Source organism: Panthera onca, chromosome B3, assembly GCF_046562875.1.
Source record: "Panthera onca isolate mPanOnc1 chromosome B3, mPanOnc1 haplotype 2, whole genome shotgun sequence".
NCBI lineage: Eukaryota > Metazoa > Chordata > Mammalia > Carnivora > Felidae > Panthera > Panthera onca.
The window spans coordinates 58,138,459-58,151,943 of record NC_138344.1 but is presented as its reverse complement, the minus strand read 5'-3'; the positions used below and the strand labels follow the sequence as shown (position 1 = coordinate 58,151,943).

The following is a 13,485-nucleotide window of genomic DNA, read 5'->3' as shown; positions in this document are numbered from 1 at the left end:
GTTTCAATAAATGTTAGCAATTATTTCCCCCGTTAACCAAAATTGGACTGTGGTTTGATATGGCTGAAGCATGGGAGATAGGATAGTGGTTGTAGAAAGGGTGGAATTGTGGGTGGAGAAGTGAGCAGTCACCAAACCAGAAGGATTTTGTATGTTGTTACCGAGAGGATGGACTTTATCCTACAGGCCAGTTTCTCAAGCCATCCGTAATGGGAGTGTGATCTTCTATTTGTAGGGGTGAGGGTATGACCCAAGACGCTCTCCAAGAACATAATATTGTTTCATTTCCTGTTTAATTTTTAAAAATACACAGGAATTTTTTGTTCTAGTCCACAACATATTCAGTGGTAGGGAGGTGGCCTTCATAGATCATTTCTTGGTTGAATGATTGTAAAATGAATTGACATCTGGAAGTAGTCTCAATATACCTTATTAAAGTCCAACCTACTGAACCAATTCTTTGAGATGTCCCAATTTCAGTATTATGGTATCTTAAAGATGAGAATGCTTCTCAAACCAAGTATGTAGATCTCAGTGGCTAAAACACTGAATTATATAATATTTCTTAGAACTTTAACAAATATGCAGGACTTTGGAAAATATTCTTACACAAAAAAGCAAAGCAACAATGGTATAGGCTTGTGTTCAGATACTGCTGAAACCCCAGTCAGACCGTAAAGTGATTAAGAGGCTGTTGGAACTAGGATTTGCCAGTAGCCTTCACAGGGAACTGATTTAATGAATGGAAGTCCAGGAAACTCTCCTCTTCACCCCACTTCTTCATTCCTTGACTAGGCCAGATATCCACTACAATCACTGTCCGGAGGCAAGTATCCCTGTAACCATTTATGTTGTTAGGATTCCTCTGGGGAGGAAGTAGAAGAAAGAATAATGAGGGAGGGTGGGAGCAGATCTTCAATCCTAGGAAAGTCAAGGGAACAGAGGTGGTCTGTCTTGCTTTAAGGTTGGCTTTGCGTTCATGGGGTCTCTGAAAATTTCCATTAAAAAAAAAATCCTACTTTCTTCCCAAGAAATAGCTCAGTATATTTTGTAGAAAAACCAACTCACACACATTTTCCCCATGGCGCCAGCATTTTGTTAAAGTGAACAAAAGTGTTAAAAAAAAAAAAAACAAACACCAAAACCCAAAACACACCAAAACCCCACAAACCAATATGCAGAAGCTGGCAAGTAAAACAAACAGGAATTTCAAGTCAAACCAGAACAAATTTTTGAAAAGTTCACAGAAGCAATTTGGTAACTTACAAAGTATCATCTTCATGTTTATTGGCCAAACTTTATAGTTCATGTTCTGTAAAAGTCACGTAGAGCCTTAAACCAGAATTCTGCCTGAAAATTTCACTGAGGCTGGATTTTTAAAGCTCCTAATCTTAAATACGATTTATATAAAGATATTTAGTCAGAAGGCTTCATACTTCCTATTTATGCTTAGTCTATATTCTAGCGTAAAGAAAATATACTATATCATAGCTGGAATTGAATTATAACCAAAAATATTATCCAACTAATATATAATATAAAATGGAAAGTTTGGCATAAGTAAGAGTTTGTAAGTCTAATTTATAATTTATTGTAAAGTAAATTCAAATTCATTTTGGCATCTGACAAGGACGAAAAAAATGACACATCAAAATAGATATACAGCTAGGTAAGTAATCAAATCATATGTTAACATCTCACTACTATAACTTACCTAAAACTATATTTTATTACTATTTTCAAAAATAGAGGAGTCTTTCTCTAGGTGACTGGGAAACTTTAAAGAACATGTTATTTTTAAAGCCCAATAACCAAATTTCATCTTAGCAGATAAAATGGTATTTTTCATTTGGTGAGCGCCCAGTTGGCACAAGCTGCATAGGGTACTCAACACACATAGGGTACTTTAACGCATATTTGTTAAAGTTCTAAGAAATATTATATAATTCAGTGTTTTAGCCACTGAGATCTACATACTTGGTTTGAGAAGCATTCTCATCTTTAAGATACCATAAAACTGAAATTGGGACATCTCAAAGAATTGGTTCAGTAGGTTGAACATTTTCTTATTTTTTGTCATAACTTAAGCGAAAATTTAAAAATCCAGTAAACCTGGGGGCGCCTGGGTGGCGCAGTCGGTTAAGCGTCCGACTTCAGCCAGGTCACGATCTCGCGCTCCGTGAGTTCGAGCCCCGCGTCAGGCTCTGGGCTGATGGCTCGGAGCCTGGAGCCTGTTTCCGATTCTGTGTCTCCCTCTCTCTCTGACTCTCCCCCGTTCATGCTCTGTCTCTCTCTGTCCCAAAAATAAATAAAAAACGTTGAAAAAAAAAAAAAATCCAGTAAACCTGTATATTGAAAAGTATTCTGAAATGATCCTGGTGTTAGGGGGTAGAAAACTGCTTTGCTAGTAAACTTAGAGAGTATATGGCACATAGACGGTGTTTGAAATCCTGCTCCTCTTCTCCTCTATCTCTGCCTCAAACTTCCGAGGAAGACAGACAAAAGAAAAAAGGTAAGGGAGGGGAAGAAGCTTTGACAGCGCAGGTGGCCTTCAGACTGGCCAGTCACAGAAACTTCCGAGCAGGCTCCAGAAAAGCCTGCCGCATCCATCTGCGCTGTTAGAGCCTTGAAACTATACGACAGTGTTTACCAAGGGCGGGCAAACTTCGCCTACAAATGGTCAGATAGTAAGTATTTTATATCTGTCCCAACTACTCAACTCTGCCACCGCGGCACGAAAGCAGCCACAGGTAACCATACTTGATGAAATGAGTGTGGCTGTGTTTGAGGAATACTTTATTTGCACTGAAATTTAAAGTTCAACGTAATTTTCACATATCATTCTTCTGATTTTTTTTTTTTTTTAACCATTAAAAAATACAAAAACCATCTTCAGCTCCATGGGCCACGCAAAACAGGCTGCAGGCCCATGAGGCACAGTGTGCTGACCCCCTGTCTGTACCATTGGAGGGTCACCAGGTCATTCCTCTCAGACTTCACAAAGGCCCTCACCAATCTTACTTTCACGGGAGCATCTCTTTCCTTTCTGCCATTGTTGCTGGGCCTGCAGGAATATTAAAAGTGACTTGTAGAAAAAGTTATAGATTCTTTTAATAGCTCTTTTTTTCTTTATCTGGAAGGTTTTTCCCAGGTTTAGTTCTTAAACACCTTAAACAGGGCATTACAGTCTGAGTTTATAAAACTAGGTTATCATCTATTTTCCAATGCTTTTTAAGATTATTACTATGTTTTAAGGTCTGCTATTGCTCAATAAAGCAGCCCAGAAATTTCAGGATTATATATTTTCATTTTTTAATAAACCACACGGCAAAACAATACTTTATTTAATAAATGTATAGGAAATTACAATTTGAAAATTGCAAATACAGTACATATACATATACTATACCTTGATCTTAAATTATATGGACAAACACCAGCTTCAAAATCTTCCTAAAATCAATCGTATGCAAAATACCTGGTTTCTGAAAGGGCATATGGAAAAGTATATACAATTTCTTAAACTGTGATATGGCTTAATAACATATATTTTTAGAGAAGCATAAGCTTTCCAAATATAAGGTATCTTCCAGGTGCAAAGCTGACATACTGGCCATTTCAATTTTTCAGAATATACTTAACTGCAATATTTAAATTGACGCTGTCATAGATGTAATTGGGAAAGTCTCCGTAAATGTTTTCCAGTCTTACCAAAAATCAGAAAATATTGGTCTTTACAATACGATCGGAAGAATAACGTAACAGAGTAAACCCTTTGTAAGCAGGAATTCAAGGATTGGATGGCCTGAATGCACATACACAATTCAATACTGAGGAATTCCCACGACAATTTCTTCTAATTTGCGGGCTCCTACGAACATAACAAAAAATATCCCTGATTGGTGAGCTGTAAAACAAATCTGATGTCCTTTCCGGCAAGATTCCCGTGGCAGATCTGTAGTTAGAGTTTGCAAGTCATGTTTTGGTTAGAGACAAATAAAACTTAATCATTTGGAAATCAGACTCACCTCCCCTCAACACAGCATATAGCAAGGTGTCACTATTCTTTGGGACTAATACTCAACTGGCTCATGAGCTAAGCTTGGTTTAAAAAGAAACCAAGCCAAAGGAACTAATCTTACATCTATTAACACATTCTGTAACTTTAAATTTACTATATGTAAGGTAGAGTCAACAGGAAAATTGCCTAAAATCTTATTCCAAAGGGGCTCAGATTCTGTAAAAACACACCTTATTCATTATGGTGAACCAATTCACATAAGTTCATAAAAAGAAAATAAATTTACCTCATTGTGCTTGTTTCAAAAGTGAATGACTATCTCTTCTAAAGTGGTGAGAGTAGTTGTTTAAGAAACACAATCCAGTCTTATTAGAGAGAATCTTCACTTATGGTTGTATAGTGTAGTCTATTTCTATCATACTTATACTGTAAAGTTCAGTGTCCAAGAGAAATCTGGATCAAGAACAATCAGCTGTTTAAAAAAAGGGTTCTTCCTCACGAAGAAAAAGTTTATAAGTGGTGCTTTGTTTCTGAAAGATGGTTTTCCTCACATTTAAACAAAAGGGAAGCTCATGTATCTGATCTTGCCTGTGTCTATTCTGGGAAAATTCTACTAAAAACAAACACTGTCAGTGAGGACACCTGGGTTCAAGACACAGAACCAGAACACTGAGACTTTTAAGAGCAGGAAACTTAGTTTTAGAAAATGGAAATAAAGTACCCAAACTTGAAACGAAAACAGTAAAATAAGAGAGCCTGTGATTTGGCAAACAATACTGACAGGAGCTGCAAGCTGCGAAAATCTGGGCTCACATTACACAAGGCACAGCTAATGGGAAGTGTATGTGGGAATTCTATTTGAAATGGTTCTACATTTCAAAGCTCTCTGAAAGATGCCCTATTCAACTATATTCCTCACATTAGGTTTGTAAGGCAGCATGGTCGTTAATGAAAAATAGGTCTTTTCCTAAAATAAATCAAAATGCTGCCTCTGCCACAGTTTTGACAGACAGGTTTATATATACAAGTAACTCTGATTATTTGCAAATGTTAATTAAAATACATCAAACTGGGGGCACCAGGGTGCACCAGTTGATTAACTGTCCAATTCTTGATGTCAGCTCAGGTCTTGATCTCAGGGATGGGAGTTCAAGCCTGGCACTGGGCTCCACGCTTTGTGGAGCTTACTTAAAAAAAAAACAAAAACAAAAAAACAAGAAAAACATCACACTGAAGAACTGCCCAGTTTTTAGGTTGTGATCTGTTTTCTCAGTGCAAAATTAACAATGCAAAATGTTTATCCAAAATTACCCAGCGCCTGTGTCAGGACAGTGGAGAACTCTTCCTGTGAGGGCTGTCTGAGGGGTGTGACTCAGGGTTGCAGCTCAGCAGGGTAGCGACAGACCCAAGGCTCTGTGGCTTCCGTCGTGCAGTCCCTGGTCCTATCTGCTAAGTTCACATCGTCCTGTGTGGGTTTTGTCAAGTTACAAAAAGTGAAATCTATCAATTTTCAATCTCAGCCCCAGGAAAGCACAAGTACAAAATGTGTAGTCCTTGCTACAAAAGACAAAGCACAGGGAACTTCATGTGTACCTCACTTATACAAAGCACACTCACTAAAATTTACAAAAGTTTTCACTGTTTCTGCATTTTACAAAAAATCCTTTTCAATCCTCAAATGAATTTCAGACTGTTTTATCATATAACTTTTTCAAGGAACAGGTCGATATGAAAAGTAAGATACGCCTATTTAGGATAAAGGAAAGTTTACAAGAAACAAGCTCAGTGGACACATGGGAAACACCTGCAAATGTGGGGAAAGCCATAAGCATACAATGCATGTTCTTTTCCTTTCTCTTGCTAGGTACCCAAAGTCCGTAATGCCCAGATGTCCACTGAAATGCTTCTCATTTATTCTTAATTGCCTTCCACATTTAAGAGAATTTTGACTTAAACTATGTATGTACTACTCAAATTTTTGAAAAATTCAAATCATTTTAAATGGATTCACAGCAAGAACCGCATAAGGTTAATTTTCAATTCAATTCAATAAACACTGGGTTTTACTAGATACCATTAACCCTCATCAACCCTTTTTTGGGGGATACCATCAACTCTTAATCATCTTTTAAGTAACTTCAGGTTTTATCTTAGGTTTACTTACAGTGAGGTACTTGGTAGAAACACGAAATCTGTTTCCTCTCCTTCTTTGATATTATAAGTCATCTGCATGTTTATCTAAGCTTCTAATTCACAACTTGCCTAGTAATTGTACTCTGATTCTCTGAGAACCTCAAGAACCATATCCATTCTTGGTTAAGAAACTGTCCCTGTGAAAATAGACTTCTAAAGTGCATAAAGATAATCACAAAACTAACAGTTGCAAAATGAAACCTGATTATTCACAGCTACCCCTTTAACACAACTGGTACCAATTAGGTTGCATTCGGTTTGGAAAGTTTCAGGTTTAGCCTCCCTACAACACAGATTGAATGTCCATCCCAATTCCTGTGTTTCAAACAACACAAATACAAGGTCAAAAACCCTTGATGTTTTCTTTCTTTTTAAATGTCTTCTCCCTATCTCTTTGGGCATTTCTGCTATGGTATTATTGGAAAACCTCAAAATTATATCTTAGGGTTTCTGGAGTCCGTGGAGAATCCCTAACCCATGTCATCAAACAAATTCTCTCTGGAGGAATGTGGTTAATCTACATGTGAAAGATAGGCATTACAAACTGAACCACAGCTCTCCAGAGTTTTACCCTGAAGGGGCACAGACTAATGGGTATGGAGGCAGGAAGCAAGGTACCAAGCACACTTTCAGTTCTTACAAGGACAGAGGATCATTGTTTACATTTTGCAGTCTCCTGCTATTCTTAAGATAATTCCATGAATAATAAAAGTGACTGCAGGAAGACTTAAATCTGACATTCCACACTCCATCCCCACTTCTATATTTTAAATCACCATATAGTAATTTAAGATTAACTTCTGCCATTTAGAATAGTATTGAAAATATTTCCTAAATATTCCTAATGACAGTGACCACCACAACATGTAAAGATTTGGTTCTGATTAAGATTACAAATAACCAAAATGATAACTTTGAGATTCAAAACCCTGTAACATCTGGAAAAAGTTGTTTATAAAGTAAAACTATAACAATAACATTATTTGTGAAATAAAACATTTCTGAAACACTTAGGAATGCATGCTTATTCCACTATCTGGATAATTTCTAGTATTCTCTGAAATCTGTTGAGAAATAATTTCTGTAAAAACATAACTGGGTGTCAAATTCCAGAAGCTGGCTGTCAAGATTACCTAATAAAAAAAAATCAGTTTTCCAGCACTAGCTTGATAAAAAATGGTCCTTAAAAAGGATTTTTAAATGCAAATACTGAATTCTTGATGCTTCCTTTAAGACATGTACTCTGTCACAGTTAGTGAAATGTGGTCTTGGATTGTCTTCTTTGAGGTATCCGTAGAGTCACGTCTCATTCTATAAATAGTGTTTTGGAAACATCTTCATCTGAAAACCATGGTGAAGTCTCCTTTTACCATTAAACAGAAAGTAGCACTCTCAGGCTAGAGTGATTGTTTTGAGAGACAGGTGCTTGATATGGACACAGCTGTCAGGGATTCCATTTTCTCTTTCAGGTGTGCACATTTATTGCTCTCAGGTCTGTGACTGCAGGATAAATAAGGCAGTGGTCCCCAAAACATATCAAATTAGGAACTGGAACTCTGACAATGTGCACAAGTTCTGTCCACTTCTTGCCTGTAACTCTGAAGCTGAATAGTACACTTATACATGCCAAATGTGTTCAATAACACATGCTTTGCTTTGGACTGTACTTCTTCCCATTTAGATGAACTTCCAGGAACTGCAATGTCAAGGAAATATCATTACTATTCATTGTACAAAGTTACAACGACACAGGGAAATAACAAATTTCATATACAGTGAACCTATTTTTATTAGTTTGATTTCTCCCCTCTTGAAGCTCCTCTCTTGGAGAAGCACACCAGCTTAAAAAGCCAGGATGGCTTGTCATTATTCCAATCCCTCTAGTCCACTCTCAGAGAAAGAATACTGGACATCAATTGCAAGTCTTCTGTACTTTAAAAAAAAAATAAACCACATGCATGTTTTATTTTGATAAATAAAAAGCATCAATCTGTGAAATGACCTAAAGAAATAAAAACAGAGCCAGCTTTTCTTATGTAGAAATACAGCATGGTAGATACACTTCATGCTTTAATCTGAAAGCAAAAATCAATTTGTAATGTCTCATCTTAAAGAGATTGAAAATTATTGCTCGGCTGCCATTATTGATCTGCAACTCACCTTTTGAAAAGTCTGAACCCTCCCTTAAAGCAAATCTTTCCAGCAGAAACAATTTTCCTACTTATTTAAAAGCAAAAATGTTAAATTTAATTCCAAAGACAAAGTCCACCAACCCCAGGATTTACCGTCAGCAACATACTTAGCTGTATGTGTACTATGGCAGTAGGTTTTCCTGAAGTGAGAGACCAGATATTTAAATCTTCCACTGAATATACATCTTCTATTTTCATCAAGGCTTCTTTGATATAGTCTACATTCAAATGGCTTGGTACACCTATTAGTTTAGAATATATCATAAGTAAAGTTTATTTGGGGGAAAAAGTTATACATAACTGATAGAATTTTTTTTTCCAAAGAACTCAAACGGCTTTACCAAATTCAGCTTAAATGAATACTTTAAAATATCTTAATACTTTAAGACAAGGATGCACCTGGGTGGCTCAGTCGGTTAAGCATCCAAGTCTTGATTTTGGCTCAGGTTATGATCCCACATGAGATTGAGCCCCACGATGGGCTGGGTGCTGTCTCTGTCTCTCTCTCTCTCTCTCTCTCTGCCCCACCCCTACCTGCACTTGGCACACGTGCACATGCACTCTCTCTCTCTCTCAAAATAAATCAACTTAAAAATATATATATCAAACCTGAATACTTCATTTAACAAATAAGCTAGGATAGAGGCACCTGGTGGTTTAGTCAGTTAAGTGTCTGACTCTTGATTTTGGCTCAGGTCATGATCTCACAGTTCATGGGTTCGAGCCCTGCTGATAGCACAGAGCCTGCTTGGGATTCTGTGTCTCCCTCTGTCTCTGCCCTTCTCCAGCTTACACTCTCACGCTGTCTCTCTCAAAAATAAACAAACATTAAAAAAAAAAAAAGCCAGGATAGACAGAAAAAAAATGAAAAAAAGGGAACATCCAATGATAATGAATGTACTGTTGAAAATATAGGCATATACTTAATATAAGTAGGGATGTAGGAAATATAACAAAATAGCAAGTTAAATGGGAATTAAGGAATTAATAAATAAACCAGTAGACATAATTGTATTAAGACTCGAAAGAGTTGCATCTTTGTCCTAGCTCCATAGTTTATTTATTAGCAGCATTACCTTAATTAAGCAAGTTATGTTACCCCTCTGAACCTCAATTTCCTTGTTGGTAAATAGGGATAATAATGTCTACCTTACCTACCTTTCTCAATGATTATAAGGATCAAATAGGTAACAGATGGGAGAGCACATCAATTCTTATATTTTATATACACATAAAGTGGTGTTACTATAACCTATAAGCATCCGTAAAAAGAAAAGACAGGACTCCTACCTACCCTAGAGTGCCCCGCCCACCCCCAATCTGATTTAGGGAAGTAATAAACCCACAACGAGGGATATTAGTGAGATCTTACCTTCTAGTATTATAACTACTGTGTCCCATATGATACGAAATGTTGTGAAAGCCACAAGTAATGAAAATACATATGTACAGATGGGATCGGCAATCTTGTATTCTGGCTGAAAGGTGACAGAGCAAAATTATATGATTAAGTACAGACTGACATAAAACAGACTGTAAAGCAAAACAAGCCATACTCTGTCCCCATGTCCCCCATTCTTTAGCTTCCTTTGCCAGGACTGAAGAATACCTTTACAATTTAGATACTGTGACTCTTTCCTGGATTGTTTAAATGCCTTTCCTCGTAAGACCTATTTCCAGAGGTTTAATCATTTGTTCTACTGCTTTCCTCTGTGCCTTCCCTAAATCTTCCAACCAGAACCAGAGAATATCAGAGCTCAAACGAGTTTTAGCAGCCACTTATCTGATCTAGAGGGGCTCCTGGATGGCTCAATTGGTTAAGTGTCTGACTCTTGATTTTAGCTCAGGTCATGATCTCATGGTCATGGGATAGAGCCCTGAGTCAGGCTCCATGCTGAGTGAGGAGCCTGAGTTTCTCGCTCACTCTCTCTCTCTCTCTCTCTCTCTCTCTCTCTCTCTCTCTCGTTGCCCTTCCCCTACTCGTGCATGTGTGTGCCTGTGTGTACTCTTTCAAAATAAATAAACCTAATAAATAAGAGTTTAGAGTTAAGGGACTTACTTGCTCAATACTTGCTCAAAGTATTAATGGCAGAGCCAAGACTAGAACCCAAATCTCTGGATTTCTAGTCCAGCACACATGCCAGTACCTAGCAGTTCAGGGACAAGGCTGAAACTTGAGTGAAGGTGGTACTGAAGCCAGCTATAGATTGTTACTCTGTAAAATGATACTACTGTGTTTAGTGTTAGCAAAAGAGCTATACTGGTGGCTCAGTTAAGCCTCCCTAAATGCAAAATGAGTAAGACTAGCTTTGGTGTCCAATATACTGATAAAAGACAATTACCTTTAGTTTTAATATTGAAATTAAATATATTTTAAAATAGAAAAATTAGCAATCCTATTACCTTGAATCGTATGATGTATGCAGCTATTAGTACACCAACACTCTGTACCAAATCCCCCAAGGCATGTACAAATGCAGCTCTCACTGCTAGGCTGTCCTGCCCATGGTTGTGTCTGCACCCAGAACCTACGGTAGGAGAATTCGAAGGCAGAGAGTGGGAATGGGCGTGGTGACCAGACTGGTTCAATAGAAACCCCATTCTGTCAAAAATAAAAGAAAACATTATTATTCTTCCTAGCAGTATTGATAAAAATATTTATTGCTAATCAGACACTAATGAGACAACATGGAACTCATTCATTTAATATATATCTGAGCACCTATTGCGTAACAGGTACTATTCTAGGTGCTGGGGTCAAAACAGTGAATCAGACAGACCTATCCCTATCCCCATGCTAGCAGTAGAAGCTCTACTAGCTTCTGTCCTAGTAGAGAAGGCAGAGAATTCAACAAATGAATACAGAAAATACTGCCAGGCAATGCAACTATTCTGAAGAAAAGTAAGGCACTTCGAGGGATGGAGAGTGCTAGGGTCAGGTGGGGGGCGGGGGTGGTCGGTCAGACAATGTCTCTCTGAGATTCCTTCTCAGCAGAGACTCGAATCAAGTCAAAGAAGCAGGTGGTGGTGAAAGGGTGGTTCTAGGCAGAAGGAATACCAGGGCAAAGGCCTTTGTATGAAAATGTGCTCTACGTGTTTCAAAAAAGCAAGATAACCATCGTCGCTAAAGTGAGCAAGAATGCTAGGATATGAGTTAGAGAGGTACACAGGATCTTATCAAAAAGGTGATGGTAAGGATTTTGATTTTATTTTAAGTAGGAATGGAAGCCAGGGCAGGGATTGGCAAACCATGGTCTGTAAAGCGTATGTGGCCCAATGCCTGGTTTTGTACACAAAGTTTTACTGGGACACAGCCATGCTCATTTGTTTATATATTACATGTTGCTGCTTTTGTTCTGTAACAGCAGAGCTGAGCAGCTGCAAAAGAGACTGCATGGCTCTCAAAGCCTAAAATAATTACTGTCTGGCCCTTTACAAGAAAGTTTGCTTTCTGCTGATCCAAATGATTAAGTATAAACTTAAAAATTTCATAGTTTTTAGGGAAAAAAGTTTGTAGTTAAAAATATCTTATTAATACAAAAGTATTATAAAATAAAAGTTAAAAAAAACTTTGTCCCACTTAAATTCCTCATTGTTGGTCAAACTTCAGCATAATTGAGCAAACTAGTGAGGAATTTATAATTCCAAGTGTTTTATTAGCATAAGAAAAATTACATATTTAACATATATAATTTCAAAATACATAAAAATACCACTGCACATTACTGAATGCATGTATAAAAATCTCTCAGTTCACAGTACTTAAAAATATCGATGTGAAAACAATATAGAGTGTGTGACACCATAATGTCCAAACCCAAAGAATATACAACACCAAGAATGAATGAACCCAAATGTAAACTAGGGGCACCGTGTGGTGATGTGCTCACGTTGGTTCATCAACTGTAACACATGCATGACTCTGCTGAAGGATGCTGATAATACGGAAGCTACGCATGTTTGAAGGCAGGGGATATATGGGAAATCTCTATGCCTTCTGCTCAATTTTTGCTGTGAACCTAAAACTAGTCTAAAAAATAAAGCTATTACATTAAAAAAAAATAGAGCTTACATTACATTAACAGCAACTCCAACAGCTGCAGTGATGAGCATTATATCTCCATTTATTTCATATTTCATATGGATAGTTCTTTGGACAGCTTCATATAGGAGGAATCCCATAAGTATATACACCAAGAGCACACTAATCATAGCTGATAAAACCTCTGGAGGGAAAAATATAAAAAATGATATATCTGCGTGTTGTTACACTTCATACAAACTGAACACTTCACAATCGTTTATTTGTATCTTTTCTCTAAAGAGACAAAAACACTGTATCATTTCTGTCATGTTATTTTCCTTATTTAAAATGTGTTTAGTAGTTTTTTCTGGATCTTCCACTAATTCATTCCCAGCACTCTCCACCTTTTCCTCATCTCTTTAGGGTCCAAACTGTGTATATTTAACAGAACATACACATGGTAAAAAATGAAAAACTGAGAAAAAATTATTTCTAACATACATGATCACAGACTACTTCCTAATAGAAGACTACACTTACAAATCACACCAAAGTGAACAACCCATAACAAAAATGTGTAAAGGACACAAATATTAACACATAGAAAATTAACAGAAATGACCAACTTATCATAATACAAGAAGTTCAAATAAGAATATGATTGTGTTTTGTCATTTACTAAACACATAAAGATTAAAAAGTTTTGATCTTACTAACCAGAGTTAGCAAGGATATACTGGTGGACGTATCGAGTGGAACTATCTTTTTGGAGAGCAGTTTATAAAATGAATCAATATTTAAAGTGCATGTATTCCTTGATTCAAGGAATCTATTCAATAGAACGAACACATGATATGTATGCAAATACATGTATCTACATGGTTCTTCACTGTAACCTCACTAGTATCAAAAAATATCTGGAGACATCTTAAATGTCTACCAATCAGGAACTTACTGGATGAAGTATGATATATCCATATACTGGAATATCATAAAGCCATTTATGTTTAAAAAACAAGGAAAAAAAAGAAAAATGAGTATTAGGCAAGTTGATA

At 36.9% G+C, this 13,485-nt stretch overlaps 2 protein-coding genes across 5 annotated transcripts in view; one reads left to right on the top strand and one right to left on the bottom strand.

The window, feature by feature from the left end:
- The window catches only part of BLOC1S6 (biogenesis of lysosomal organelles complex 1 subunit 6), a 130,539-nt gene that overhangs the window by 16,946 nt on the left and 100,108 nt on the right, over positions 1 to 13,485 (top strand). The gene's annotated exons all lie outside the window — the stretch shown is intronic.
- The window catches only part of SLC30A4 (solute carrier family 30 member 4), a 29,521-nt gene continuing 19,357 nt past the window's right edge, over positions 3,322 to 13,485 (bottom strand). The window contains exons 3-7 of one of the 3 annotated variants that reach the window (XM_060618652.2): positions 12,479 to 12,632; positions 10,810 to 11,008; positions 9,779 to 9,884; positions 8,514 to 8,648; positions 3,322 to 7,910 (exon numbers count right to left, since the gene is read on the bottom strand). In XM_060618652.2, the coding sequence (XP_060474635.1) occupies positions 7,756 to 7,910; positions 8,514 to 8,648; positions 9,779 to 9,884; positions 10,810 to 11,008; positions 12,479 to 12,632 (749 nt within the window). In that variant the 3' untranslated portion in view covers positions 3,322 to 7,755. Of the gene's footprint in view, positions 7,911 to 8,399; positions 8,649 to 9,778; positions 9,885 to 10,809; positions 11,009 to 12,478; positions 12,633 to 13,485 lie in introns of those variants that run through there. The other 2 variants (XM_060618653.2, XM_078448579.1) reach the window with 2 other exon arrangements.